The sequence below is a fragment of the Mastigoproctus giganteus genome, chromosome 3, assembly GCF_048544385.1.
Source record: "Mastigoproctus giganteus isolate SK-2022 chromosome 3, ASM4854438v1, whole genome shotgun sequence".
Lineage (NCBI taxonomy): Eukaryota > Metazoa > Arthropoda > Arachnida > Uropygi > Thelyphonidae > Mastigoproctus > Mastigoproctus giganteus.
In genome coordinates, this window is record NC_143577.1 from 131,149,738 (window position 1) to 131,176,757 (window position 27,020).

The 27,020-nt window shown below is 37.3% G+C and overlaps 1 protein-coding gene across 8 annotated transcripts in view; it reads left to right on the top strand.

The window, feature by feature from the left end:
• The window catches only part of LOC150088273 (uncharacterized), a 730,398-nt gene that overhangs the window by 385,248 nt on the left and 318,130 nt on the right, over positions 1-27,020 (top strand). For all 8 annotated transcript variants that reach the window (XM_090369435.1, XM_090369433.1, XM_090369432.1 and 5 more), the window contains one exon: positions 7,537-7,741. In XM_090369435.1, coding sequence (XP_090225561.1) covers positions 7,551-7,741 — 191 coding nt within the window. In that variant the 5' untranslated portion in view covers positions 7,537-7,550. The remainder of the gene's footprint in view (positions 1-7,536; positions 7,742-27,020) is intronic.

Genomic DNA, 27,020 nt, shown 5'->3' on the forward strand with positions numbered 1-27,020 from the left:
TCATTTATGAAAATCAAAAGCAACAGTGGTCCTAATACTGATCCTTGGGGAAACCCCACTTCTTACATCAACCCAAACTGAGGAATAACCATTTATCACAACCCTCTGCCTCCTGCCCTGAAGACATCCAGCTATCCATCTAAGGATTTTCCCTGTGATTCCATGGCAGTCCAGTCTACGCAGGGTCCGAAGAGAGGAAGTTGTTCTCGCTCGGCTCCGCATAGGTCATAGTCATCTAACCCATTCCTACTTGCTGAGGGCGGATGACCCACCTATGTGCGAGATGTGTAATGTTATTTTAACCGTCCGTCATATTTTAATAGAATGTCCTGTTTTTATAGAAGCCCGACGCTTGTATTTTACCGCTTTTAATAATTTGACTGAGCCATTTACACTCAGTCAGATTATAGGTGACAGACACAATATGTCTGACGTTTTTAATTTTTTACAATTTATTAATTTTTATACAAAGATGTAAGTTTTATGCTTTTACTTTTATACCTTTTAAACACAATAATTGTTTGACGTGGTAGCCTTGGCTACCAAAATGTTTAATAACATTTTAAATTTGTCTTGGCGCCTTATGGCCTTAGCTGCCAATGCGCCATTAAAAACCAAACCAACCAACCAACCAACCAACCCTGTGATTCCAACCTGTTTCAGCTTATAAATTAACCACTCATGTGGAACTGAGTGGCATAATTTATGCTTTGCTGAAATCCAAATAATGTTGAAATTATTCCTAAAGTCCAGCTCTTGAGTGACCCGTTCAAAATAAATAAATTTTCTGTTTATACTCTGGGGCGACCAAACGGTCAGAGGAGTTTACAAGATATACAGAATACAAGAAACAGCACCATATTTAGCAGTCACTGGCATGAATAGCTAACCTGATTAGTTAAACATGTTTTTCCCTTTACAAAACATGCTTGAGCCCTTCAGAATTCCATTTATATCGAAATGATCCCGAATTCCAACTTTGATCGTAGCTCTGTTATTTTCCCTACTACTGAAGTTAGACTAACTGGCCGGTAATTTCCCACTTCACTCTTAGAACCACCGTTATGTATTGGAGACACATTGGCATTTTTCCAATCAAATGGAATCACACCCGAGTCCAGTGATGCTTGCATAATTAGCCTCAATGGTTCAGTGCACTTACTTGTTGCCTCCAATAAAATTATACGGTATATGCCATAACCCCAGGAACCTTACTGGCCTGTAGGCTTGAAAGTTTTTTCATTAAATAAACATGTGAAATTTCAGCATTATTAATTAAATTTTTTTTAACTTCACTCCCAGAATTTCTCATTGACGTAAAGAGTTTTTCTTCTGTAAATATCGATGCAAGGTAACTGTTGAGTTCATCTGTAACTTCAGTTATGGTATCTAATCCTATCCCACATCCATTACATAAGGGTCCAGTTGGGTTTGTTCTCTTCTTTGCATTTATATATGTGAAGAATTCCTTATCCCCCCTTTGCCAGCGATTTCTCATAATCTACCTTTGCCAGCCTAACTGTTTCTGTGGCACTATTACAGATCAATTTGTAGCTGTTATAGGCTTCAGTACTTTTTATTGCTCTGTAACCTTTCGATGCAGTCTTTTTCTGCTCAAGTAATCTGGCAACTTTATTATTCATCCAACTTGGAATCCTCCTCATGGAGTATTTTTTTTAATGTTATATAAGCACTCATTGCAGTTAAGTTTAGACTTTGATTCGAATTTGGTGGCATTGTTAGTGGCATACTTGGTCGGTTTAGTTAGAGCAGGGGTGGGGGGAGACTGAAGACTGGGGGAAAGAGGTAGAAGGATGGGGATGATAGATTAGGCATACCCAAAAAGATTATCATACAATGTTCTTAATCTTAGCCCTTAGCTTGCATTGCTCCTTTGGCATATTTTCTTTGCACAGTATAACTGCAGTCGCTTTTGCGCCAGTAAAATCTAAATCAATCAATCCTTTGCCATATCATTGTGCCTAGTTGTGCGTATAGTCAAGCATGTTGTGCACATTGAAATTTTAGTTAATATTTCTATTTGAAATACTTTAAAACAGTGGCCATGGAAAATTTTATTATTAAAAAGTTAAAAAATGAAGATAGTAATGGAACGTTTGAATCAAGAAATAGTGGCATACAGCAAAGATACTTCAAAGAGCAGCAGAAAAACTGAAGTAAGCACAAGTTCAACTATAAAAAAGAAAAAAACTCATATGTATCAAGACAGTTACTTTGAAATAGGGTTTACATGGTGTGGTGATAGTTTTGCACCTAATCCTATGTGTATTGTTTTTGGAGTAATATTAGCAAATGACACTATGAATCCAAGCAAATTATCGCAGCAACATTTCACTACAAAACATAGTAACTTTTCTGATTAGACACCAGATTACTTCAAAAGATTATTAAAATTGCAAAATATTCAATAAACCTTACAAAAAATTCCCGGCAGCCCCAGCACCGGGTGCTGGGGCTGCTGGGAATTTTTCATGATGGATTTAGGGTGTCTTCAAATTAAAAAGTTTGAGAACCACTGACTTCAAAGACCAATGTTTATTAGGCTTTTTTTATTGTAATCTGTACAGTTCATCTTTACAAAATTATTGACTATCACTTTTGAAACACCCTGTATATATATATAGGCCTTGCCACTGAAATCCTCAGAAATTAGTTTACAGGGCATGCCAGAGTACTTGAATAATCTACTGGGTGCCTGACCTGCTTCCTCATGGCAAAGTAAAGTGTCGACAATGGTGGATCCCAATAGGGACCCAACGGCTAAATGGTCTGAGAAACAACAGAACATAACACTGCACAACAAACCACTCCTCATACACTTTAAATCTCTAGCCTCCACAGAGTCCTGTGTTACACAGAGTGCACAATGCTGAGATGGGGAAACCCTTGGTGCTGTGATACAACTAACACACTTTACTTCTCAGCATGAGGAGTAATTTTGCACCTGTATTACTGCCTCAATACAATCACAATCCTTATTATTGTATGTTTCAATAGATTATCAACATGCCACTTTTGGCTACACAGGAACTCATCTCTTTAAATTTGGATTGAATTTAAATTCATCTTTGTACATTAAGACACATTAATGTTGCTCTTGCTAATATTTTGTCATAATCTAATAAAAGGTTTTTCAATTTGTTGTTGTATTTGTTCCTTAGGTTTTCCACATTGGTGTATTTACTTTCATGTCATATTTCTTACTTTGTTATAAATAGGACCCATTCTATGTTATAGTTATAATTTTAATGTGTTTCTGAAATTTGGAGGTAAATAATGACCAAAATCCCAGTGGGGTGGGGAACTCTTGGGTTTTGAATTTCGCTATTTTCGGCAGCAGTTTTTACCCTGCCGAAATTTCCATTAATTCTAGTGCCTGTTCAGATAATGTTTTTTTTTTTTTTTTTTTTTTTTTTTGAAGCTATCAGGTTAAGCATATCTACAGCTTCCTTGCATTAAAAATTATTTTGCAGCCTATAATGAGTTAGGAAAGGGTTGAGAGAGTTGAACTGATTTCAGTTTAAAATCACATTGTGAGTGGGCTAGATCTCATCTGAATTATTCAAGAATTTTCTGCTATGAAACTAGCAAGATACATAATTTAAAGTTTAATAGATATATAATGAGATTATTTGTTTTTGTTTCTGACACTGATTATGATTTATTTTTTTTTTTATATTTTATAAGATATGTTTATTTACTTTTTATTTGCTATATACTGAGTTTACTTTGTTATTCTATTCTTATTTTATAATTTTGTTAAAGATTTTATAAATAATGTTTACATTTTGTCATTGAATGTTTAATATATGTTTTCGTTTTGTACAGTAAAACGTCAGTTATCTGGGCTCAATTATCCTTAGGGTCTGATTAACTGTGGTCCTCTATATGTATGTACTTTTATTTTTAACAAACATTTAAATAATATTATTTATCTGTGGGAGTGAATTCGTAAAGTACACACAGGAAATCACTGTCGCGTCTCTTGTTTTTCCACTTGGTAAATCGTGTCAGATGTTTTTACACCCGCAAATGCGAAGTCAAATGCCTTGAAATACTTACTGCATTTCTTGTTAGAAATAACATACAAATGTAAGCTATTTGCATTTGTCTACTAAACATCACAAAAGCTTGTTCCTGTGCTTGCTGTGTTGTTGTATGTAATATTTATCCCGCATTTCAACCCCTAAAAATGTCAGGTAAATGAAAATGAGTTGTTATTATTATTAGCTATATGGTGCAAGGAAACCAGAGGCTTATGCTGCACTAACCAAAAAAATATTCCCGAGTTACCCTGAGAGAGAGAGAATCACCAAGAAAGAGAGGAATGATGTCCAGCTCAGGACCCTGGGTGTGCCAAGCCCATACTCACCAGATGTGAGCCCCTGGGGTGGCTCACATCTGGTGAGTATATCAACTGGAAATTATTAAAAGATATGCAAAAGGTGAAAGTGTTTCAAAGCTTGCAGACAAATTTGGAATTGGCCTGTAAACTGCATGGGACATCATTAAAAACCAGCCCTATATAGATAAATTTGTTTGTAAATGTGACACATTTGCTTGTTGAAAGAAAATCGCTCAAAGGTGCTACAAATGAACAATTTGAAAGTGTAATGATAAAGTGATTTTTACAATAAAGAGCTGAAGGAACTCCAATATCTGGATCAATGATTTTAAGCAAGGCAAAATATTTTTTTTGACAAATTAGAAATGCCTGGAACACCTATGTTTTCATCTGGTTGGTTGAAATGATTTAAAGACTGGCATGGTATAAGAGAGTTAGAGATACAGGATGAAAAGCTGAGTGTATATAATGTGGGAGCAACTTTATTCTGTGATGAAATAGGTATGATTATTAAAGAAAAGGGTCTTGTTCCATCGCAAATTTACAACGCAGATGAGACGGGACTTTATTGGCGAGTAATGCCCAATCACACGCTGGTGTCTGTTCAAGAAAGAAATGCACCATGATATAAAATTAGCACAGACAGGACAACAATTTTTATGCTGCGCAAATGCCTTCAGGGGATGACAAATTAAAATTAACCGTAGTGGGAAAATAAAAATTCACACGACTGATATTGTAACAGATTATTATAATCACCGATCTGCGTCAATGATTAGGGATATATTCGAAAAGTGGTGGATTGATAAATTTGGTCCTCACTGTAAAAAATTTGTCTTGTAAAGGTCCATCCCATCCTCTATTCGAAAAACTGTCTGCAGAGAATAGTGATATTGTCATCATTTATCTTCCACCCAACACAACTCCACTGGTACAACCTATGTACCAGAGGATGATTGAGAGCATGAAACGATTGTATAGAATGACCTTGATGTTTTATCATGGAAGAAAAGAATCTTCTTTTATTTTGGAAGTCACTAATAATTAAAGATGCTATCTATAACATTTCTACTGCATGGGTAGAAGTTAAAAGCGAAACAATTATAAAATTGTTCAAAAAAATATTGCCCGATGACTTTAATCACCAAAAATAACTTGGAAGTGGGAGACTCAAATAACACTGTAGAAATCGTTCCTGTTATTTGAAACTCAGTTCAAAATATCAAAGGATGCTAAGTTCAGATGAGGCAAGTGTTAAACAATGGTTAAATACTGGCAAAAATGAACCTGGCCACGAAAAAATTACCGATGATAACTTAATTCAAAGTGTGCAAGAACCTACGGTAGGACCTAAAGAGGATGATGATGAGGAATTACAGCCAGCTTACAAAGTAAGTTGTAATGAAGCCCTAGCAGGTTAAAAGACATTACTTAAATATGGAAAGTCCAGATGATGTAGATTATATTAAGATTTTACAAATTCGTGGACACAAGAAAAATAAAAGAAAAAATAATGCTACAAAAACAATAAAAGATCACATACTTTCTATCAGAATGAATAAAATATTATTGTTATTATATACATGTAATATCTTATGTTTTTATGTGTTTTGGAAGTTATTTAAACAAATAAAAATGTAATTTTGATTTACTGTGTTTTTCAATTATCCGGCTCCAGCGTCCCCGAATTAACATGGATAATTGGCATTTTACTGTTATATTATTAAGCTAGAATTAAGGGCAGCGTAATATATGCATCAAAAAATTTATGGCCAATCCATGTTTTAGTCTTCTGCCCTTGTCATTTCAATCTTTCTTGTTATACAATTAGTTGGATTTAATCCTCAAAGTTTATTAGTTTGTTTTTAAAGGTCCATATATGGAAAACATTTTAAGTGATTAAATGCCTGTGGGGAATTTTTTTTGGTACTTACATTTAATATGGGTTTAGATTTAAATGTTTTTGAGGTTAGTTTCATATTTCTTTATTTGGCAGTATTCAGAGACTTACAATATATGTCCTTTTCTTTTAATAGTTTCTTAATAATAAGTTAAGCAACTATTGAAAAGTCCCCCATTGAAATTGTATGGAAAAAAAAAATATATATATAAATATGAGTGATATGGAAAGAAAGAAAGTTAATAAATTGTTACAAGCTGTAACTAATACTTATGGGCCAATGCAGTTGCTAGAGCAATTATGCATTACGACCATAATGTGTATAAAATATTTTGTATAATATTGGAGATAATAATAGTATAGAAGCTAATTCAAGCAGACAATACCAGGCTGGATTTAAAGAAACACAAGGGATATAAATATATTAAAAAAAAAAAAATATATATATATATATATATATATATATACACACACACACACACACACACATAAAACTTGTCATTGTCTACCCACAATCTAGATGAAAGGTTGTTACATTATGTCCTGGATACAGTAGATATGCTTTACATTATTCTTATTTTAATTATTAAATTGCGTTCTCGGTCGGGTCAATGATGTTCAATATATATGCTTACATTTATAATATCTTCCTTTTGATTCAAAAAAATTTAACTACCTTTAATTGGTTTAGATTCAAATTACTTAATCTTTGGATTTTTTATATTTTATATATAAGGCGCCTCCGTAGCCAGGTGGGAAGGAGCAGCAGTGCATAGCACACGCTTCTTGATTAGACCGGGGTTCGAGCCCGTCACCACCAAATACGAAGGATGCGGAAAGGTCAGGGAATGACCACCGCATATCCCGGAGCAATATGGCCTTAGTTGCTAATGCTCCTAAAAAACAAAAACCAAACCAACCAATTTTATATATCTTAGCAGATATTGATCATTACAGAAACAGAGAACTCCTTGTCTTTTTTTTGCCTTCAGTCTGGGTGGTTGGCCCCAGTTAAAGTCATCTAGATTGTGGGTAGACAATGATGTTTTATGTGTGTGTGTATATATATATATATATACTGTATATATATATATATATATTTTTTTTTTTTTTTTTTTTTTAATATATTTATATCCCTTGCATTTCTTTAAATCAAGCTTGGTATTGTCTGCTTGAATTACCTTCTATATTATTATCTTCAATATTATACAAAATATTTTTTATATATATATATATATATAGAGGCATAATTTTTTTTTTGCTATTTCAGGTGGTACCCAAATAATGGAGGAAAATCATCACATTTCACCACCCAGCAATCATGTCCTCCTCTCTGAGGCAGACTATAATTTTAACAACTTTACAGATATTTCAAAATTTGAGAAACAAACTTCTACACGATTTGGCAAAGATTATCACTGTTGCAGGGGTGATTCGGAAGGTGATCTTGAATGTAGTTTTTGTTTCGATAGTAGGTAAGAAGTATTTAATTAATGTTTTAAATTTGCCATATATTTCTACATGTAAGTTAACCTTTCAGGCATTAAAAAGTTGCCTAAAATTGAGGTAAACTTATATGATGAATATTAACATTAACATTAGTAGTAGCATATGATGTACAAAAGCAAACTTATACAGTATCAGCGAAAAAAAAACCCCTTCCTATTTTACCTATTCATTTGCTCCAAAGCACAGAGTAATAAGATGCAGAGTGTCAACTTGCTGAATTACTCCCAGCGCCACCAATTTCGGACCTATAAACTAACGTGGCCATCAAAATCCACAGTGCTAATGTGCATGCCCATTGCTAATAAAATTGGAAATGGTTTGAAATGATTAATTCGTTGAGCACAGTGAGTACATTTTTCTTTCCATTTTGGTTACTATTATTTTAATTATTTGTGTATTATTATTGGTGTATCGTATTATTATTAGCGTAGCAAGTTCATTTTTCATTGCATTTTGGTTACTATCATTATAATTATTTTTGTGCATTATTATTACTTTTTTTTTTTGTGTGTCTGACATTATGAACGAGAAGTGCCTCTCATGCTGACGTTATGAAGAGAAGTGATTCTCATGTAATAAATGTGGAGTGTGATTATACTGATTTCTGAATGAACATTTAAGGTAATTTATCATAATTGATAGAACCAGGAGATATTTAATGAAATGTAAAAAAAAAAAAAAAAAACACACTACTGAATAGCTAATTATTAACTAATTCCAAACTTATTACATTAATTAATATGAATAAGAGGTAAGCGGCAGCCATTATCAATCAACTGCAGGATGGAAACCTCTTCAAACAATTCATATTGAGGGAATTCGACCTGCTATGCACTGGTTAGCAGATCAGCCATAGTGTATGGATATTAATCAAAGTGATAGTTTATCAAATAATTAAATAATTTCAATTTATAGATGTAAAGGCATAATTGGGTCGGGGAGTTTACTCTTCCCTTACAAAATGTGCAGTTCTATATACTGTACAAATTGGAGCAGAATGGTATTAAGGGTAAGTTGCTACAATGGATAAAAGGATGGTTGAGTGGGAGAAGACAGAGGATGATAATCAGTGGGTGCTGCTCTTCATAGACTAATGTTATTAGTGGAGTCCCACAGGGTTCGGTGTTGGGTCCACTGTTGTTTTGTATCAATGATATTGATGAAGGTATATCAGGCTTAGTGTCAAAGTTTGCAGATGATACAAAGGTTGGCAGGTTTGTTAATAACAGTAATGGCAGTGTGCTACTGCAGCAGGATCTAGAAAATTTGGGCAGATGCAGTTTAACCTTAACAAATGCAAACTACTGGGTAGAAGTAACCCCAGAGAAATGTACCAACTGTGTGGTATTACACTTAAGTGATAGAAAATGAAAAAGACCTGGGAGTAATTGTGCAGTCAGATATGAAGTTTTCTGAGCAATGCAGACAGGCTACCAGGGCAGGTCATGGGTTTTGTCAATGATATACAGGAATTTTGCTAGCAGGGAAAAGGAGATGCTTGTTCCTCTGTATAAGGCCATGTCTTGAGTACTGCGTACAAGTCTGGAGGCCTCATTTTAGGAAGGATGTAGATTTGTTTGAGCGTGTACAGAGAAGGGCAACAAGATTGGTGAGGGGAATGAAGAACTTAAGAGGTTAAGAGGCAAATTGAAGAACTTAAGAGGCTTAAGGTCTGCAATTTGCAGCAGTTGGAGACTGGCCCTTGAGGTTGTCACAGACATTCTCTCAGATATGCCGGACAAGCTGTACTTGCTACCTGGGAGTCTAAAACGCTGATGGAACTGATATTTGGATGACACTCAAGTCAAGTGGACCCAATTTCGGCGAAGTCCGACAGTCTGTGACAGCCAAATCCTCTGCTTGCACTTTCACGATGGTGGGACTGTTAGTAATCCTGGGTATAACCTCCATGCACAAATACATGGTGGGTGACCACCCAGGTGTGAACCAACGTAAGCAGGGGTCGAGGTGTAGCCCCCACACCACATGGAGGAATGCCTCCCCTCTATGTTACCAGACAGCACTAGGTGGTAGATGACTCTCATCAACTGGTGCAATACCACCACTTTGCTTATTGGAGGCTTGAAGTGGTGGAAACCATGTTTAGTCTCTAGAGCTAAGTTCCAGTCAACCCTTCCCTATCTCTTCCAATCATGCAATATGATTGATGACTTTTGAGATTATGATGAACATCGTGGCGAGATCCAATATTCCTTACATTTCGAGGATACAGCTCTAAAACGGTGTTCGCAGGCCGGCCACTAGTTAGTACACCGGACCGAACCTAATGGTAACTCTCTAGGAGGCTTCTGGATCAGCTAGTGTATAATCTTACTCTGCTAGATAGTGACTGGAGGGAGTCCGAGTAGTGTGCATGCGGGGAGAGCATTGTCGAGGCCACTTTATGTCAAGGGTATATTCTTCCCGTGTGTACACCATATCCAAAAATTTCATTACTTCATACAGCATTTCCCACCCACTTTTTCTTACTATTGAATACACCATGAATTGTCAAACTAATAGATCAAGCTTATCTGTGAAAAGATCTAAACCTCCCAAGCACTTCCTAATTCATTTCACAAATATACGTGGTCTCAGTTCTAATCTCAACGATGTCCATTTCCACTTGCAGTCTGCCAAACCCCATGTACTTTTTCTGACAGAATCTCAGTTATCGGTTGATTCAACTACTGCTCATTTCAGATGCCCAAATTATTCACTGTATGATTCCTTTCGCCTCAAAGGTGGTACTTGTGCATATGTCCATTCTGATATTCCCTGTAAGAGACTTGGCAATTTGGAATCTCCTCTCTTTGATCTTCTCTGGCTTAAAATCTCTCTATCTCGTTGTGTCAAATTCATCTGTTGTCTCTACCGTTCTCCCAACTCCACTAATCACTTGGAGCTCTTTGGCTTCCTCTCTTTGCAACTTGACTTCCTCCAGTCCAACTTTCCTAACAGTGAGGTAATTTTCCTTGGTGATTTTAATGTTCACAACTCCAGTTGACTTCCGTTTTCTAGTCACACCGACCCAGCTGGTCGAGATGCCGAGGCTTTTGCAATTACTAATGACCTCGAACAGAGTGTTCATTTACCTACAAGAATAACGGACAATTCTAATCATACAGCCAATACGCTTGATCTTTTTCTCACAAACAACCCTTCTAAGTAGACTGTTGAAGTGAGAGGTCCTTTAGGCACTTCAGATCACAACTTGGTGATTGTCTCTTCTCCAATGGAATCTTTATCTCATGGGTTCTCCGAACCTCGTGTTATTTGGCATTACAAGAATGCAAAATGGAATTACCTGCGAGACTTCTTTTCCTTGGTCGGATTACTATTTCAAAATTTCTGATGTCAACTTTTGCTCAGATTGTGTCAGTGAAATTATTCTTGCTGGAATGTAATCCTTTATTCCACACTCCACTTTAAAATCTCGTCCTTTATCTAAACCTTGGTTTTCCAATAAATGTGCTAAGGCTGTTCAAGAGAAGAATGTTGCATATCGTAATTAGCTTGTTTCTAATTCTTCAGTTTCATTTTCTGCCTACACCAAAGCTCGCAACGGTTGCAAAGCTGTTATTAATCAATCCAAACTAGAGTTTGAACAGGCTAAGAGTAGAAAACTTGCTTCTTGCCCTAATGGTAGCCGAGCATTCTGGTCTCTTGCCATAGCTATTGGCCACAACTTTTGCCCATCTCTGCTCCCACCTCTGTCCAAACCAGATGGTTCCGTTGTCACTTCAGCCAAGGATAGAGCTGACCTGCTAGCATCCCATTTTTCTTCCAACTGTTGTATTAATGATCTTGGTAAAACACTTCCCACAATTCCGAACACACTGCATTCAATGCCTCCTGTGGTCTTCCTTCAAAAGGATGTCAGAAGGATTTTGACGAATCTTGATGCTAAGAAAGCTCCAGGTACCGATGGTATTTCTCCACTTGTTCTCAAAACCTGTGCTCCTGAACTTACTCCTATTCTATGCCGCCTTTTTTCACTTTCTTATTCCAAAGGTGTTTTTCCTTCTGCTTGGAAATTTGCTCATATCCAGCCAGTTCCTAAAAAGGGTGACAAATCCCTCCCATCCAATTATCATCCCATTGCAATTACTTCTGCTCTTTCTAAAGTAATGGAGAAATCAATTAACCGTCAACTCTTAAACTACCTAGAAATCTTCCGTCTGATCAACGATCGCCAGTATGGATTCCGTCAGTGTAGATCCATTGGTGATATTCTGGCTTATGTTACCCATTTATGGACTAATTCAATGGAAAGGTTCGGTGAAACACAAGTAGTTGCTCTTGAAATCTCAAAGGCTTTTAATCGTGTTTGGCATAAAGGTCTTCTAAACAAGCTTCCATCTTATGGTTTGCCCACTGTTTTTAGTAATTGGTTATCCAATTTTCTCTGCCGGGTGGGTAGGAGCAGCAGTGCATAGCACACGCTTCTTGATTAGACCGGGGTTCGAGCCCATCACCACCAAATAGGAAGATGCGGAAAGGTCAGGGAATGACCACCGCATATCCCGGAGCAATATGGCCTTAGTTGCTAATGTTCCTAAAAACCAAATAACAAAACAAACAACCAGTTTTCTCACTGAGGGTGATGGTTGATGGCTCTCTGTCTTCTAACTTCTCCACTAATGCCAGTGTCCCCCAAGGTTTAGTTCTTTCCCCCACTCTTTTCCTCTTTTATATTAATGACCTTCTTCTATTGACTGGAAATCCTATCTATAGTTTTGCCGATGATAGCACATTGCATTCCACTTTCCATTTTGAGAAACCTTGTCCTGCTCAATCAGCTTCAACTTCTCGAAAATCTGCTACCAGTTCCTTAAATGCTGGTCTTCAGGTAATTCTCCAGTGGGGCAAAGACAACTTAGTTGATTTCAACCCTTCTAAAACTCAGTCTTGTCTTATATCTCTCAAAAAAGGATTCTTCTGCTCCTATTCTTATCTTTAGTGACACTGCAATTTCTAGGCAAAATGTTATATCTCTTTTGGGGATTACCCTGACTTCTAATCTCTCTCTCTCTTGGCACAAGCACATTACAAATATTGCTTCTTCTGCATCTAAAAAACTTGGTTTTCTCTTTCACTCTGGGCGTTACTTTTCTTCCAAACCGCTGCTCACTCTGTATAAATCGCAAATCCTCCCTGCCATGGAATATTGTTCCCACATCTGGGGTGGTGCCCCGAAAACCTCTCTCAGGCTTCTTGATTCCATTCAGAAGAGGGCAGTTAGGTTAATTAATGATTCATCTCTAACAGAGTCTCTCTACTCACTGTCTCATAGACATACTGTTTCTGCTGCATGCCTCTTCTACAGATACTTTCATGGGCACTGTTCTTTTGAATTGGCTTCTATAATTCCCGCTCTCTCTTTCGAAACAGTCCAAACACGTGCCGCCACCAACCAACATCCATTTACTGTCCAACTTCAAACTTACAGAACCAACTTTTCATCTTCCTCGTTTATTCATTCAACTGCCGTTTTCTGGAACAACCTTCCTTCGTATGTATTTTCTGAAAATTGTAGTCTACAGAAGTTGAAGTCTAATGTCAACAAATATCTTCTTTCGTCTTCTCAACCTCCAACCGAAGCACGGTACTAAGTACTATAGGTTCCAATACCTCTTGTGTTTGAGTTTTACATAAAAAAAAAAAAAAAAAGATGCCATGCACGGAATGCCTGGCATCCTGGTCGTATCCAGAGATTATTAGCACCCTCTGCTTCCACTCTGATCCTTTCACTGCCGAGAGAGAGAGAGAAAGTGTGAGTGAAAGTGAAAGCTGCTGAGGAATGAGAACCATTTGTTTTGTTGTCTTTTCATGAAGGGCTGGAGGGTTTGGGTCTTTTCCCGTTCTCCCTGACCATGCATCTTGACCAGTTGTATACTGTAATTACTGTCCCCAACAACCTGCCAGTTGCATTTCCTGAAAATTACGATCTACAGAAGTTCAAGTCCAATGTCAGCAAATATTTTCTTTCGTCTTCTCAACCTCCAATCCACGAACGGTACTAAGTACTATAGGTTCTAATACCTCTCGTTTTTGGGCTTTACATAAAAAAAAAAAAAAAAAACAGCCTTTTCTCCAGGGTCTTTTCCAAAAGACCCTGAAGAAAAGGATTACTTGGGAAATAAGTGATGATACTTGGGAAATAAATGGTCTCAACAATGGTAAAAACTCACTTTCAAACCACGAAGTAAAAATATCATCGTCACCCAAGCATTGGAACTATTTTTATAAATCACAGTTGGATATTTCATATTGCTGTGCTTAAAACACCAAGAAATTTACTTTTGGTAATGAATAATGGCTTTACTATATGATATCCAGTGTTGTTTGCACACAGTAATTCTTTTTTTGTTAGTTTTTATGCTCGCTTTGTTGGGAGCCTTTTTAACTGCGAGTGAGGCAATATGAAATAAGTCATTTCAAAATAACAGATGACTGTTTATTAGAAGAACTTTCAAGCATAAAGGCAAGTAAGGCTCCTAGAGTTGATGGCATATACCCAGGTAACTTTGAGGGAAGCTACCATTGAAGTTAATTATGAGGGCATCTTTGGACTCAGGAGAGAGTCCTTGGATTGGAGAATTGTCAACCTATAACCAATGATTACAGACTGATTAGTTTGACTTCAGTGATAGGGAAAATCTTAAAATGCAAGTATTAGGAGTGCAGTCCAGGGACAATTAGATGGATGTGGCAATCTGAATAATACACATGCACCATGTTTTGTTCTGTGTTATTCAAAATATTACGCTATTTTGACAGAGTTAATATCATGAACTGGGTATAGGGAACAATTTTGATATAGTTTATTTGGATTGATATTAGCAATGCATTTGGCTCAGTCCCTCACAAGAGGTTACTATATAAGCTAGAACACGTTGGGATTACTGGAAAAATTCTAAAATGGATTGCTGAGTGGTTGCAAGGCTGTAGCAGAGGGTTGTGATCGATGGATATCCTTCAGATTAGTGTAAAGTCAGAAGTGGAGTTCCTCAAGGATCAATTCTTGGACCCCTGTTGTTTCTCATTTTCATAGATGACATCGATGAAAGGATAGTGTGATGTAAAAATTTCCAGATAATGAATGTAAAGGTTTAGAGTAGTTAATCATTGATACCAAGCAGCGCTCCTTCAACATTACTCGAACATGCTGCAAGAATGGTCAGAAAAGTGGCAGCTATGGTTTTATGCAGCAAATTGCGAGGTCTTATACTTGGGGAATAGAAACCCCAAAATAAATTATACACTTGGTTGAGGTTGAATTAAAAACTATAGAGGAAGAAAGGGATCTGGGAGTTATAATATGGGCGGATATGAAGTTTACTGAGCAGTGCAAACAGGCAGCCAGGAAAGCCCCTGTTGTCTTATTGATGATTTAGCAAACATTATCATAGTCCCACTGTGTAAGGCAATTGTAAGACTGCATTTTGAATACTGTGTTCAAGTTTGGAAACCTCATCTGAAAAAAGACATTGAGCTCCTTGAAAGGGTCCAAAGGCGGGCAACTTTCATGATGAAATTGGCAAAAGGGTGACTATGTGGGGAAGGGTTCCGATTATGTGGGCTACAGAGCTTGGCAACTAGGCAACTGAGAGGTGACCTGATTGAAGTTTATAATGCTCTGAGAGGGGTTAGTGAAATGAACGGAGGCAGAATTTTTGGTGTTAGAGAATTCTAGAAGCAGGGGGAATAATTTCAAATTACAGGGGAAGAAGTTTGACTAGATTTTAGGAAGTTTTCTTTCAGTGCAAGTCATTGATTGCTGAATAAGGTTGCCTTCACAGGTAGTTGAGGCTGATAATTTGAATAAATTCAAAGGTTGATAGTTACCTATGCTAGAAGGGAAGAAAATAATTTATATTTTCTTATCTACTCGTTTCTCTCTCTCTCTCTCTCTCTCTCTCTCTCTCTCTCTCTCTCTCTCTCTCTCTCTCTCTCTCTCTCTCTCTCTCCCCCCCCCCCTCCATCCCTTCCTCCCTCAGCCAGTGTGGCAAAAGCCTGTGGGCTTCCTTGCACTATATTATTACTATATCCAGTGACTTGTCGGGGAGAAGTTTATAGTACAGTGCTGTTTTGTCACATTGTACAACTGTTCATCTTTGAATTTATCATCTTGAATCACATATGCAAAAATTTAGGAAGTGCTTCTGCTGCTGTAATGTCACCAAATACAGATTCGCTTTCAAGACTAACCTGGGATATCCTATGGTGAGCCTTCCATATCCAAAGCCACCCTTCAGAAGCTTTAAATGTGTCTTCTTCACCGAGTAGGTTATAAAATTTAATTACCTGTGCTCTCAAAATTACTTGACATATCGGTACTCCTTCGCTATGCTTTTGTAGAAGCCACTTTATAAGCATTGGCCCACATCATTTTTTTCACAAAGTTTTGTTTTCTTTCTTTGGAAGTCTACTTCATCTTATATGTAATCTAAGAAAGAGTGCAATTTTTCTTCCTCTTTCATCCAAGTGCAGATCATTTCTTCTGTAATTCCATACTTGCGAAATATACTGCATCTTTTGTTTCGACACTCTTAATTCTTTCGATAATCTTTACCTTTTCTTTAACTGTATAACTTTTTCTTTTGGTGGCCATTACTTCAGGCCTAAGTAATTTTGATTTACTAATTTCGGCATGTATTTATTTCTGATGCCCTAGAATTTACCGTGTTTTGAGAAAACTAAATTAAAACCAAAAAGCCTAGCTTATCATAGTTCCAAAATGAAGTCACATGATTTCTCCATAAATCACTTGTCAATTCATGTATATTTATTCTTTACTCGGCCTTGTAAAAGTATCGGTAAGGGTTTCCACGTGTTCGTAACTACTGCTACCATTAGTAACTTCCCGCCATTGTGATACCGTAGGTTATATACCGTACTAGATAGCGTTAGTTGAACTTCGTTAGCAGTTAAATTGTACGTTTAAATAAATACATATAACGACTTAGATTACAAACGTAATATAATTAATAACATAACATAATTAATTAATAAATTAATAGAATCATGACTCAGACCAGAGCAGCAAAGCAAAAGGCTCAAGCTAATGGAAGTGCTGTGGCTCAGCAGAACTGAGGGGGGCAGTTGTCCTCTGACTCACAGCCTTATAAAATGCACTGTTTGCTTGATGTTTGCAGAGCAATCGGGTACGGGACATGATACTGCCAAGGGGGATGTCTTTGTGTGTGTGCGATGCAAGGAGTGTATCGATATCAGGCAACAACTCTGCGTTCTTATGGGCCTATATGAGAGCTTGAAGGACAGGGTGGATGCCCTCGAAGAAACTAAATTGAGGGGCCCATCAAGCTCTCAGCTGCCCACATCAACGCCAGAGCTTGCACTTGGGCATCGCGGGACACAGAGACAACCCCTAAGGCAGAATGCGCTGGTCCCGAAGGAACTAGTAGTTGTTGGTGACTCTATTGTCAGGGAAACGGGGAACATGCTTTGTAAAAAAGATAGGTGGAACAGGACCAGGGTATGTCTGCCAGGGGCAAAGGTTGATGACGTTGTAGAGCGAATATCATCTTTTAAGGGCACAAAAGGTGATATAGTTGTACACGTTGGCACTAATAATATTAAGAGTAGGAGACCGGCAGAATTACTTAACAAGTACAGGTCACTGTTGAACAAAAGCCGAGAATTAGGGTTGAATTTGAAAGTGTCTGCAATTCTGCCCAGACACGATAGGAGGGAGTATATGATGAGAGCCTTGTCGATCAATTCGGCCTTGGAAAGATTGTGCAAGGCTCAAGTGGTAGAATTTTTTTCAGCCTGGACTGTACTTGTTAACAGGAGAGATTGCTTCTACAGGGATGGGATACACTTAAATAGAAAGGGTGCAAGAATATTTGCTGATGCTATCGAGGCAGTGTTAGGTGGGTCGGAAAACTGCTAGCTTGGGGGGAGACAAAGACCAATAGATTGACAGTAGCCACTGGCAGAGGTGAAAGAGATTCTTGCACTTCTTCTATTAGAATGAGCAGAAGCCTGAAAAACAAGATGCATGGTATTTCAGAGACTGCTGGGAGCCATTGCGGTACAAGTAAACACATGGGTTGTGTTAGGGTAGCTAAAAATAGAAACAGGTGCAGGTATACTTGCGTGTACACCAATGCTAGGAGTTTAGTAAATAAATTTGATGAATTTGAGGTATTGCTCAAAACATCGAAGGCAGATATTGTTGGGATATCAGAGACGTGGTGTCACACAGATATAAGGGATGCAGAACTTCAATTTGCGGAGTACAACGTCTACAGAAAGGATAGACAGGATAGGAAGGGGGGAGGGGTTATGCTATTAGTTAAGAAACACATAAAAACCAAGGAAGTGAAGCCAGTCAACATTGCTGGACAGTGCAGTGTGGAGTCAGTTTGGTGTGACATAAGCATTGGGAGATCAAAATTGAGAGTAGGAGTGTGCTATAGGCCTAATGACTCTGATGAGTATAATAAGGAACTGTACAGGGAAATAGAGTGGGCCAGTAAATCAGAGAGTCTTATAATGGGAGATTTTAATTTCCCAGATATTGACTGGAATTTGGGGGCCGGTTACTCACACACTAGCAGGGCTTTTGTGGATTTATTGGATGATTGTTTTCTACATCAGCATGTTCGGGAGGCAACTAGAGGGAGTAATACTCTTGATTTGATTATCAGCAGTGATTCTTCATGCATTAAGAATCTGCAGATAAATGAACCACTAGGTGGCAGTGATCACAGTGTGCTGAAGTGGGATTTACTCAAAGAGGTAACTACCATTAGGGGTAAAGGGAAGGGTTATTGCTTCCGTAAAGGCGACTACGATGGACTGAGACAATATTTAAATTCTATACAGTGGGACCAACTGATGATGTTACCAACAGCAAATTCAAAATGGGAAGCATTCAAAGAACTTATCTTGGAAGCTACTAGGCTTTACATACCAACTAAGAAATATTATTCAAGGTTTAGGCCAAAATGGATGACAGATGAACTAATGAGGCATATGGCAGAGAAGAAAAATGCATGGGATACATACAAATTAACACGACACAGAAGCCTATGATAGATACAAGTTGATATGCAACCAAGTTACAAAGGAGGTTAGGCAGGCGAAGGCAGATTACGAGAGATCCTTGGCAAGGGATGCGAAGAAAAACAGCAAAGAGTTCTTTACTTATGTAAACTCTAGAAGGAAGGGGATGAATCAGATTGGTCCACTTGATATTGATGGGTCAAGTGTTGATGATCCTGCTCAGGTAGCTAACAAACTAAATGAATGAATATTTTGCATCGACATTCACACATGAGGAGTTATTCAGCGAGGGGAATGCCAGAGGTGTATTCAACTCTAGCAGTAAGCTACAGAATCTTGAAATAACTGGGAGTAAAATGGAGGAGAAACTGTTGAAGATAAACACAAGAAAGGCACCCGGGGTGGATGGGATCTATCCAGTTATATTAAAGGAGGCAGCAAAGGAAGTAAGCAAACCCTTAGCCATAATTATGAGAGCTTCCTTGGACTCAGGGGAGGTACCCATAGACTGGAAATGTGCAAATGTGACCCCAATTCACAAAGGAGGATCAAAGGCTGACAAGTAATTATAGACCTGTGAGCCTAACCTCTGTTCCAGGAAAAGTAATGGAGGCACTGGTTAAAGAAGCACTGCAGGATCATTTAGACAAGACTTCAGTTATAGCTCAGACACAGCATGGTTTTGTTAAGGGGAAGTCTTGCCTGACCAACTTGATTGGATACTATGATGCAGTCACAAAAGAACTGGATGCAGGGAATAACTTTGATATTATATACTTGGATCTTAGGAAGGCTTTTGATACTGTTGCACATGGAAGACTGCTACACAAATTGGAGCAGTGTGACATTGGAGGCAAATTGCTGCTATGGATAAAGGGGTGGTTGAGGGGGAGAAGACAGAGAGTGGTAATCAATGGACACTGCTCATCGTGGACTGATGTTATTAGTGGAGTCCCTCAGGGCTCAGTGTTGGGTCCATTATTGTTTTCTGTATTTATAAATGATATTGATGATGGTATATCGGGCTTAATGTCCAAGTTTGCAGACGAAACAAAGGTTGGCAGGGTTGTCAATGACACTACTGACACTATGCTGCTGCAACAGGATCTGGAAAGGTTGAGCAGATGGGCTGAGAGGTGGCAAATGAAGTTTAACATTGACAAATGTAAAGTACTACACATGGGAAACAGCAACCCCAGAGCAATGTATCAACTCTGTGGTACTACACTGACAGTGGTAGAGAATGAAAGGGACTTGGGGGTGGTTGTGCAGGCAGATATGAAGTTCTCTGTGCAGTGCAGACGGGCTGCAAGAGTAGCTCATGGAGTATTGTCAATGATATACAGGAATTTTTCCAGCAGGGATAAGGAGGTGATTATTCCATTGTATAAGGCGATGGTCAGGCCACACCTAGAGTACTGTATACAGGTCTGGAGGCCTCATTTCAAGAAGGATGTAGAGCTGCTGGAACAAGTACAGAGAAGGGCAACAAGATTAGTGTATGGAACAAAGGGGTGCTCTTACAAAGAAAGGCTTAAGTTTTGCAAATTACAGTGTCTGGAGACTAGGCACCAGCGAGGTGATCTGATAGAGGTGTTAAAGCCTTGAATGGTTTAAGCATGCTCAATGCTGATGGGATTCTTCCTCTAGCTCAGAAAAATCACCTGAGAGGGCATAAATTCAAATTGAGGAAAGACAGATGTAGGATAGATGTGCGGAAATTTGCCTTTAGCCAGCGGGTGGTTGGTTGATGGAACAGACTTCCATCCCTTGTGGTGGAGGTTGATAGCTTAAATAAGTTTAAGGCTCAGCTGGACAGGTATTTTGAACGAACAGAGGGGTGAAGTGGAAGTGGTTTTTTTTTTTTTTTTTTTTGGCTGATGCTGCATAAGCTTGCTTTCTTGCATCAAATGCCTCTACTAATGCTAATGCTAATTTTTGTGTAGTTTAGCCATTAGGCAGTGTTTGCTATACTAAGCTATACTCTAGTTGTAGAAAGGATGTCTTGCACTGTTGTTTACAAAAATTTACTTAGTAACTAAAGTAATGCACTTTATAAACATTTTCTGTATTTTCTCCCATTGTTAGCTGTTTGTAATTAGCCTTCCACTGATATATTCTTTTATTGCAACCCTAGTTGTGAGGAGAAACTGAGTGTTTACAGTAATTGGCCTCTGACTAGTCCTGTTGTTTACAAAAATTACTTTACAACTGAATACTGAATATATCGAAGCGAATATATAGTAAATTTTTAGCTGATTTGCCCCTCTTGGAAATATGGTAGCAGAATGTACAGTAGATACACCTATAGATAGAACTAGCAATCTCGTACTAGTTTTCAGTAAGAGATTGCTAGTTCTTTGAACACACTCCTGGTTTTTTTTTTTTTTTTTCATAATTTGTTTTGATGAACATGATCATATAGAAGATATATCCAAAACTACAGTGTGAAGAGGCACGTTATATCGAAGTTGCACTGTATTTCAAATTTACAATTTAGTTTGCCGTGGAAATAAATAAGAATGATTTATTATTATTTTATTTTTCAATGAAAAATGTTAATAATTTTTCATTGAAAAATAAATGGATTAATTGTAGTTTGAAAAAGTTTGCAAAGTTTTATGCAATAAATATTTCTCCAAATTTAAATTTTGCAGTAATTAATAGTATCATGTTTTTACTTTGTAGCACTAACCTATTTTTAAAATTTTAAGCATAATTAATAAACTTTTTGCAATTTCTGTACTTATAAAATTTATGGCTAATTAAGCCTCAGACTGCAGGGAGAACTTTTTGTCATATAAGTGAGTGCAATAGCATAATTTATATATGTGCAGTAAACCAACTGAAGTTGTTGTTATTTGGTTTTTAGGAGCATTAGCAACTAAGGCCATATTGCTCCGGGATATGCGGTGGTCATTCCCTGACCTTTCCGCATCCTCCGTATTTGGTGGTGACGGGCTCGAACCCCGGTCTAATCAAGAAGTGTGTGCTACGCACTGCTGTTCCTTCCCACCGGGCTACGGTGGTGCCAACTGAAGTTGTACAGTGGCTTCATTATATAACATTTCATATCGTGTAATCTGTCACGAGTTGCCTGTCTTGTTATATGTTGAATAAGTGACTCTTCCTGCAGTTGGAAGCTTTAAAAAATATAATACGTACAAAATTTTTTAAAATACTTATTAAATTTTAAATATATAAATATATATATATTTAAAATTTAATAAGTATTTTAAAAATTTTTGTAAGTATTATATATATAAGATTTTTATGAAATTTAGGGATAATATCCCTAAATTTTATAAATATTAAACTACACCCCTCTTGGCATCTGTCATATTGTTAAATTCATTCACAACTGGATTATCAACTGTTATGCCATCGGGTGAAGGTGGAGTTGGGTTTCTGGTCCATAAAGATTTTAAAAACAACATTTTGAATTCAAAAGTACATCACCAAGGGTGTAAAGACTAATACTCAAGATTTCTAAGATGTACAAGCTAAAGATTATAATGATTTATGCACCAACATCGAGCCATGATGATGAAGAGGTTGAAGAAATGTACACCGAAATTGAGAGTCTTCTAGATGAGCAGAAAACCCACAACACTATTATTATGGGCAACTTCAATGCTAAGGTTCGAAAAAGGCAAAACAGCGCAGAAAGAGGAACTATAGGAAATTTTGGAATTGGTGAAAGAAATAAAAGAGGTGAAAGACTTGTGGAATTTGCAGAATCTCAAGGACTGTCAGTAATGAACACTTTTTTCAAGAAAAGGGTGAACAGAAAGTGGACACGGAAGAGTCCAAATGGATTAACACCTAATGAAATCGACTTCATCCTCACTAACAGAAGATATATTGTGAATGATGTTACCATCCTGAATAAGGTAAATGTTGGAAGTGATCACAGAATGGTAAGATGTACGCTTGATATAGATGTAGGAAAGGAAAGGAGAAAACTGACTCAAGTAAATAATACAAAGGTTGTTGAGATAACAGAAGAGGAGAAAAAGCAGTATGTACTGGAACTTAAGAACAAGTTTGAGCTTCTGCAGACTGCTCAGGACCAAGATATCGACGAGGAATATTACAACTTTCTGAAAGTGATAAAGCCCAAGAAACTTCTTTGGATTTCTTTTTCCCTATGGGAAAAAGAAATCCAAAGAAGAAAAAATTAGTCAAGAAACACTTGTCATGATGAACCGAAGACGACAAATGAAAAGCAAGAAAAACACTGACAGGGAGAAAGTTGAGTATACTGAGTTATGCAAAGCCATTAGAAAGAGACTTAGAGAGGACATAAGAAGATTTAAGACAAGAAAAGTAGAACAAGCATTAAGGGAAAACAAAAGATTTAAATCAGCAGCCATGAGCAGTAATACAGAAAGACAAATGATACTGAAACTGAAGAATAGCGATGTTGTACTTATAAACAGCAGAGAAGGCATAATTAAAATAGCAGAAGACTACTATAGAGAATTATACAAGGAGCAGGGGAATGATGCCAGCAGTGGGGAAGATGGATTGCAAAGTAGCAACACATATGACATACCCGACATTCTTCCTGATGAGGTAGAACATGCATTGAAGAAAATGAAGAATCAGAAAGCCTCGGGAGAAGATGAAGTTACTGTAGAGTTGTTATAATTGGGAGGAAGAGACATAACATAAAAACTGGCAAGGCTCTTCACAAAGTGCATTAGAAAAGGTGTGACGCCTAAGCAGTGGAATAATGCAATCATAGTTTTGCTGCATAAGAAAGGAGATAAATCAGAAATTGGAAATTATAGACCAATTAGCTTGTTATCCCACATCTACAAGTTGTTCACAAGGGTCATTACTAACAGATTATGGAATTGATGAGAATCAAACGAAAGAGCAAGTTGGCTTTAGGACAGGATTCTCAACTATGGATCACCTTCACGTAATATCACAGCTAATGGAGAAAGCAAATGAATAGAAAACACCATTATGCCTGGCATTTGTGGATTATGAAAAGGCATTTGACTCCATACAGCATAAGGCAATGTTTCGGGCACTGGAAAGACAAGGCATAGATACTCCATATATTTTGATTTTGAAGAAAATATATGAGAGTGCTACCTCCTTTATTAGACTAGACAAAGACAGTAGGAAATTTAAAATTGAGAAAGGAGTTCGACAATGAGACACAATATCTCCGAAGCTGTTTGCTGCCCTTGAGGAAGCTTTCAGAAGATTAGACTGGACACAGAAAGGAGTCATTGTGAACGGAGAGTACCTAAACCATTTAAGATTTGCAGATAACATTGTGGTCATAAGCCACGATCCCAAAGAATTAGAGCAAAATCTTAATCAGTTATGCACAGTTAGTAAGGATTTTGGACTAAAGATGAATATGGCTAAAACAAAAGTAATGATGATCAAGTATGCCACAGAAAGGGAAATAATGATTGATGGTGCAGTAATTGAAAAGGTGGAGTCATATACTTATCTGGGACAATTTATTAGCTGTAATAATGATAAATGGCTTGAAGTCAAGAGAAGAATAAATTTTGGATGGATAGCATTCAGGAAATATAGTCACATACTGAAGAGCAATATCCCAGTTTGTCTGAAACGTAAAATAATGAATCAATGTATACTCACCACCATGACTTATGGAAGTGAAACTTGGGCACTCACCAAAAGAATGGAAGAGAAGCTGAGAACTACACAGCGAAGAATGGAACGAATTATATTGGGAATCAGACTATACCCATATTGGGTATGTCATATGTGTTACTAATTTGTGATCCATCTTCCCCACTGCTGACACCATTCCCTTGCTCCTTGTATAATTCTCTATTCTCTATTTGAATTATGCTTTCTCTGCTATTTATAAGTACACCATTGCTATTCTTCAGTTTCAGTATCATTTGTCTTTCTGTATTACTGATGGCTGGTGATTTAAGTCCTTTGTTTTCCCTTAATGCTTTTTCTCCTTTTTTTGTGTTAAATCTTCATATGGTCTTTCTGAGTCTTTCTAGTGGCTTTGCATAACTCAGTACACTCAATTTTGTCTTTGTCGGTGTTTACCTTGCTCTTCATTTCTAGTATTTGGTTCACCATGACAAGTGTTTCTAGTCTCATTTTTCATGATTGGATTTCTTTTAATTATAAGTTTTTCAGGCTTTATCTCTTTCAGAAAGTTGTACTTCGATAGCTTGGTCCTGAAAGGTCTGCAGAAACTCAGACTTGTTCTTAATTTCCAGTACATACTGCTTTTTCTCTTATTCTGTTACCTCAAAGACTCGTACTATATACTCGAGTCAGTTTTTTTTCCTTTCTTTTCTTACATTTATATCAAGTGTGCATCTTATTATTCTGTGATCACTTCCATCATTTAACTTGTTCAGGATGGTAACATCATTCAAAATATGTATTCTGTTAGTGAGGATGATGTCAATTTCATTAGTTGTTAATTCATTTGGGATTTTCGATGTCCACTTTCTGTTCACCCTTTTCTTGAAAAAAGTGTTCATTACTTGAGATTCTGAAAATTCCACAAATCTTATATTCAGCACAGAACAGGAAACTATAGGAAATTCTAAAATTTCCTATAGTTTCCTATTCTCTGCTGTTTTGTGTCCCCCATAATGATGGTATAGTAAGTTTTCTGTTCACCTAGAAGTCTCTCAATTTTCGTGTGTACATTTCTTAAACCTCTTCATCATTATGGTTCTATTAGCATTAGTAGGGGCATATAATGCAAGACTTCCCATTTCGCCCATCCATTCACACCAAATGTTTGTCTAGGACTACCTTGAACTTATTTAATTTGTTGACCTCCCCTACAACATATGGAAGTTTGTTCTATCAACCACCTGCTGGATAAAGATAAATTTCCACACATCTATTCTACAATTGTCTTTCCTCAATTTGAATTTGTCACCGCAGATGAGTAACCTGAGCAAGAGGAAGATTCCCTTCAGCATTGAGCTTGCTCAAACCATTCAAGGGTTTATACAACTCAATTAGATCACCTTGCAGGTGACTAGTCTCCAGAAGCTGCAATTTGTGGAACTTAAGCCTTTCTTGGTAACAGTAACGCTTTGTTTCAGCAGCTCTATATCTTTCCTAAAATGATTCCTTCACACCTGTTTACAGTACTCAAGTTGTGGCCTGACCATTGCCTTATACAAAGGGACAATCACCTCCTTATCTTTGCTAGCAAAATTCCTGTATGTCATTGACAAGAACTGCTCAGAAATCTTCATGTGTGAGTGCACAATTACCCCCAGGTCCTTTTCATTCTCCACTACACTGAGTTGAGTACCACCCAGTTGATATGTTACTCTGGGATTATTGTTACCCCTATGCAGTACTTTACATTGGTCAATGTTAAACTTCAGTTGCCACCTCTCAGCCCATCTGCTCAACTTTACCAGATCCTGGTGCAGTACCGTATTATCATTAATGTCATTAACAAACCTTCCAACCATCGTATCGGCTGCAAATTTAGACATTAATCCTGACATACCTTCATCAATATCATTAATAAATATAGAAAACAACAATATGCTGAACACTAAACCCTGGGAGAATCGATTAATAATATTATTCCACAAATAGCAGTGTCCTCAGTGTCCATTGATTACCACTCTCAGTCTTCTCCCACTCAACCATCTTTTTATCCATTGTAGTAACTTGCAGTAAAACTGCTTCAATTTGTACAGTAGTCTTCCATGTGCCACAGTTTCAAAACTTTCTATAATCCAAGTATGTGATATCAAAATTATTTTTTGCATCCAGTTCCTTTGTGACCACATCATTAGTATCTAATCAAATTAGTCAGACATGACTTCCCCTTAAAAACCCATGCTGTGTCTGAACTATAACTAGTCTTGTCTAGATGATCCTGCATTGCTTCCTTAACCATTGCCACTATTAATTTCCCTGGAATAGAAGTTAAACTTACCGGTGTGTAAATACTCATGTCACCCTTTGTGAATTGGGGATACATTTTCACATCTCCAGTCCGTGGGGACCTTCCCCGAGTCCAAGGAAGTTTTCATAATTATGGTTAAGGGTTTTCTAACTTCCTTTGCTGCTTCCTTTAATATAACTGGATAAATCCCATCCACCCAAGAGCCTTTCTTATGTTCAATTTCAACAATTTCTCCTCTACTCTGTTTTGCGTTATTACAAAACCATTCAGCTCCCTGGCAGAGTTTGATA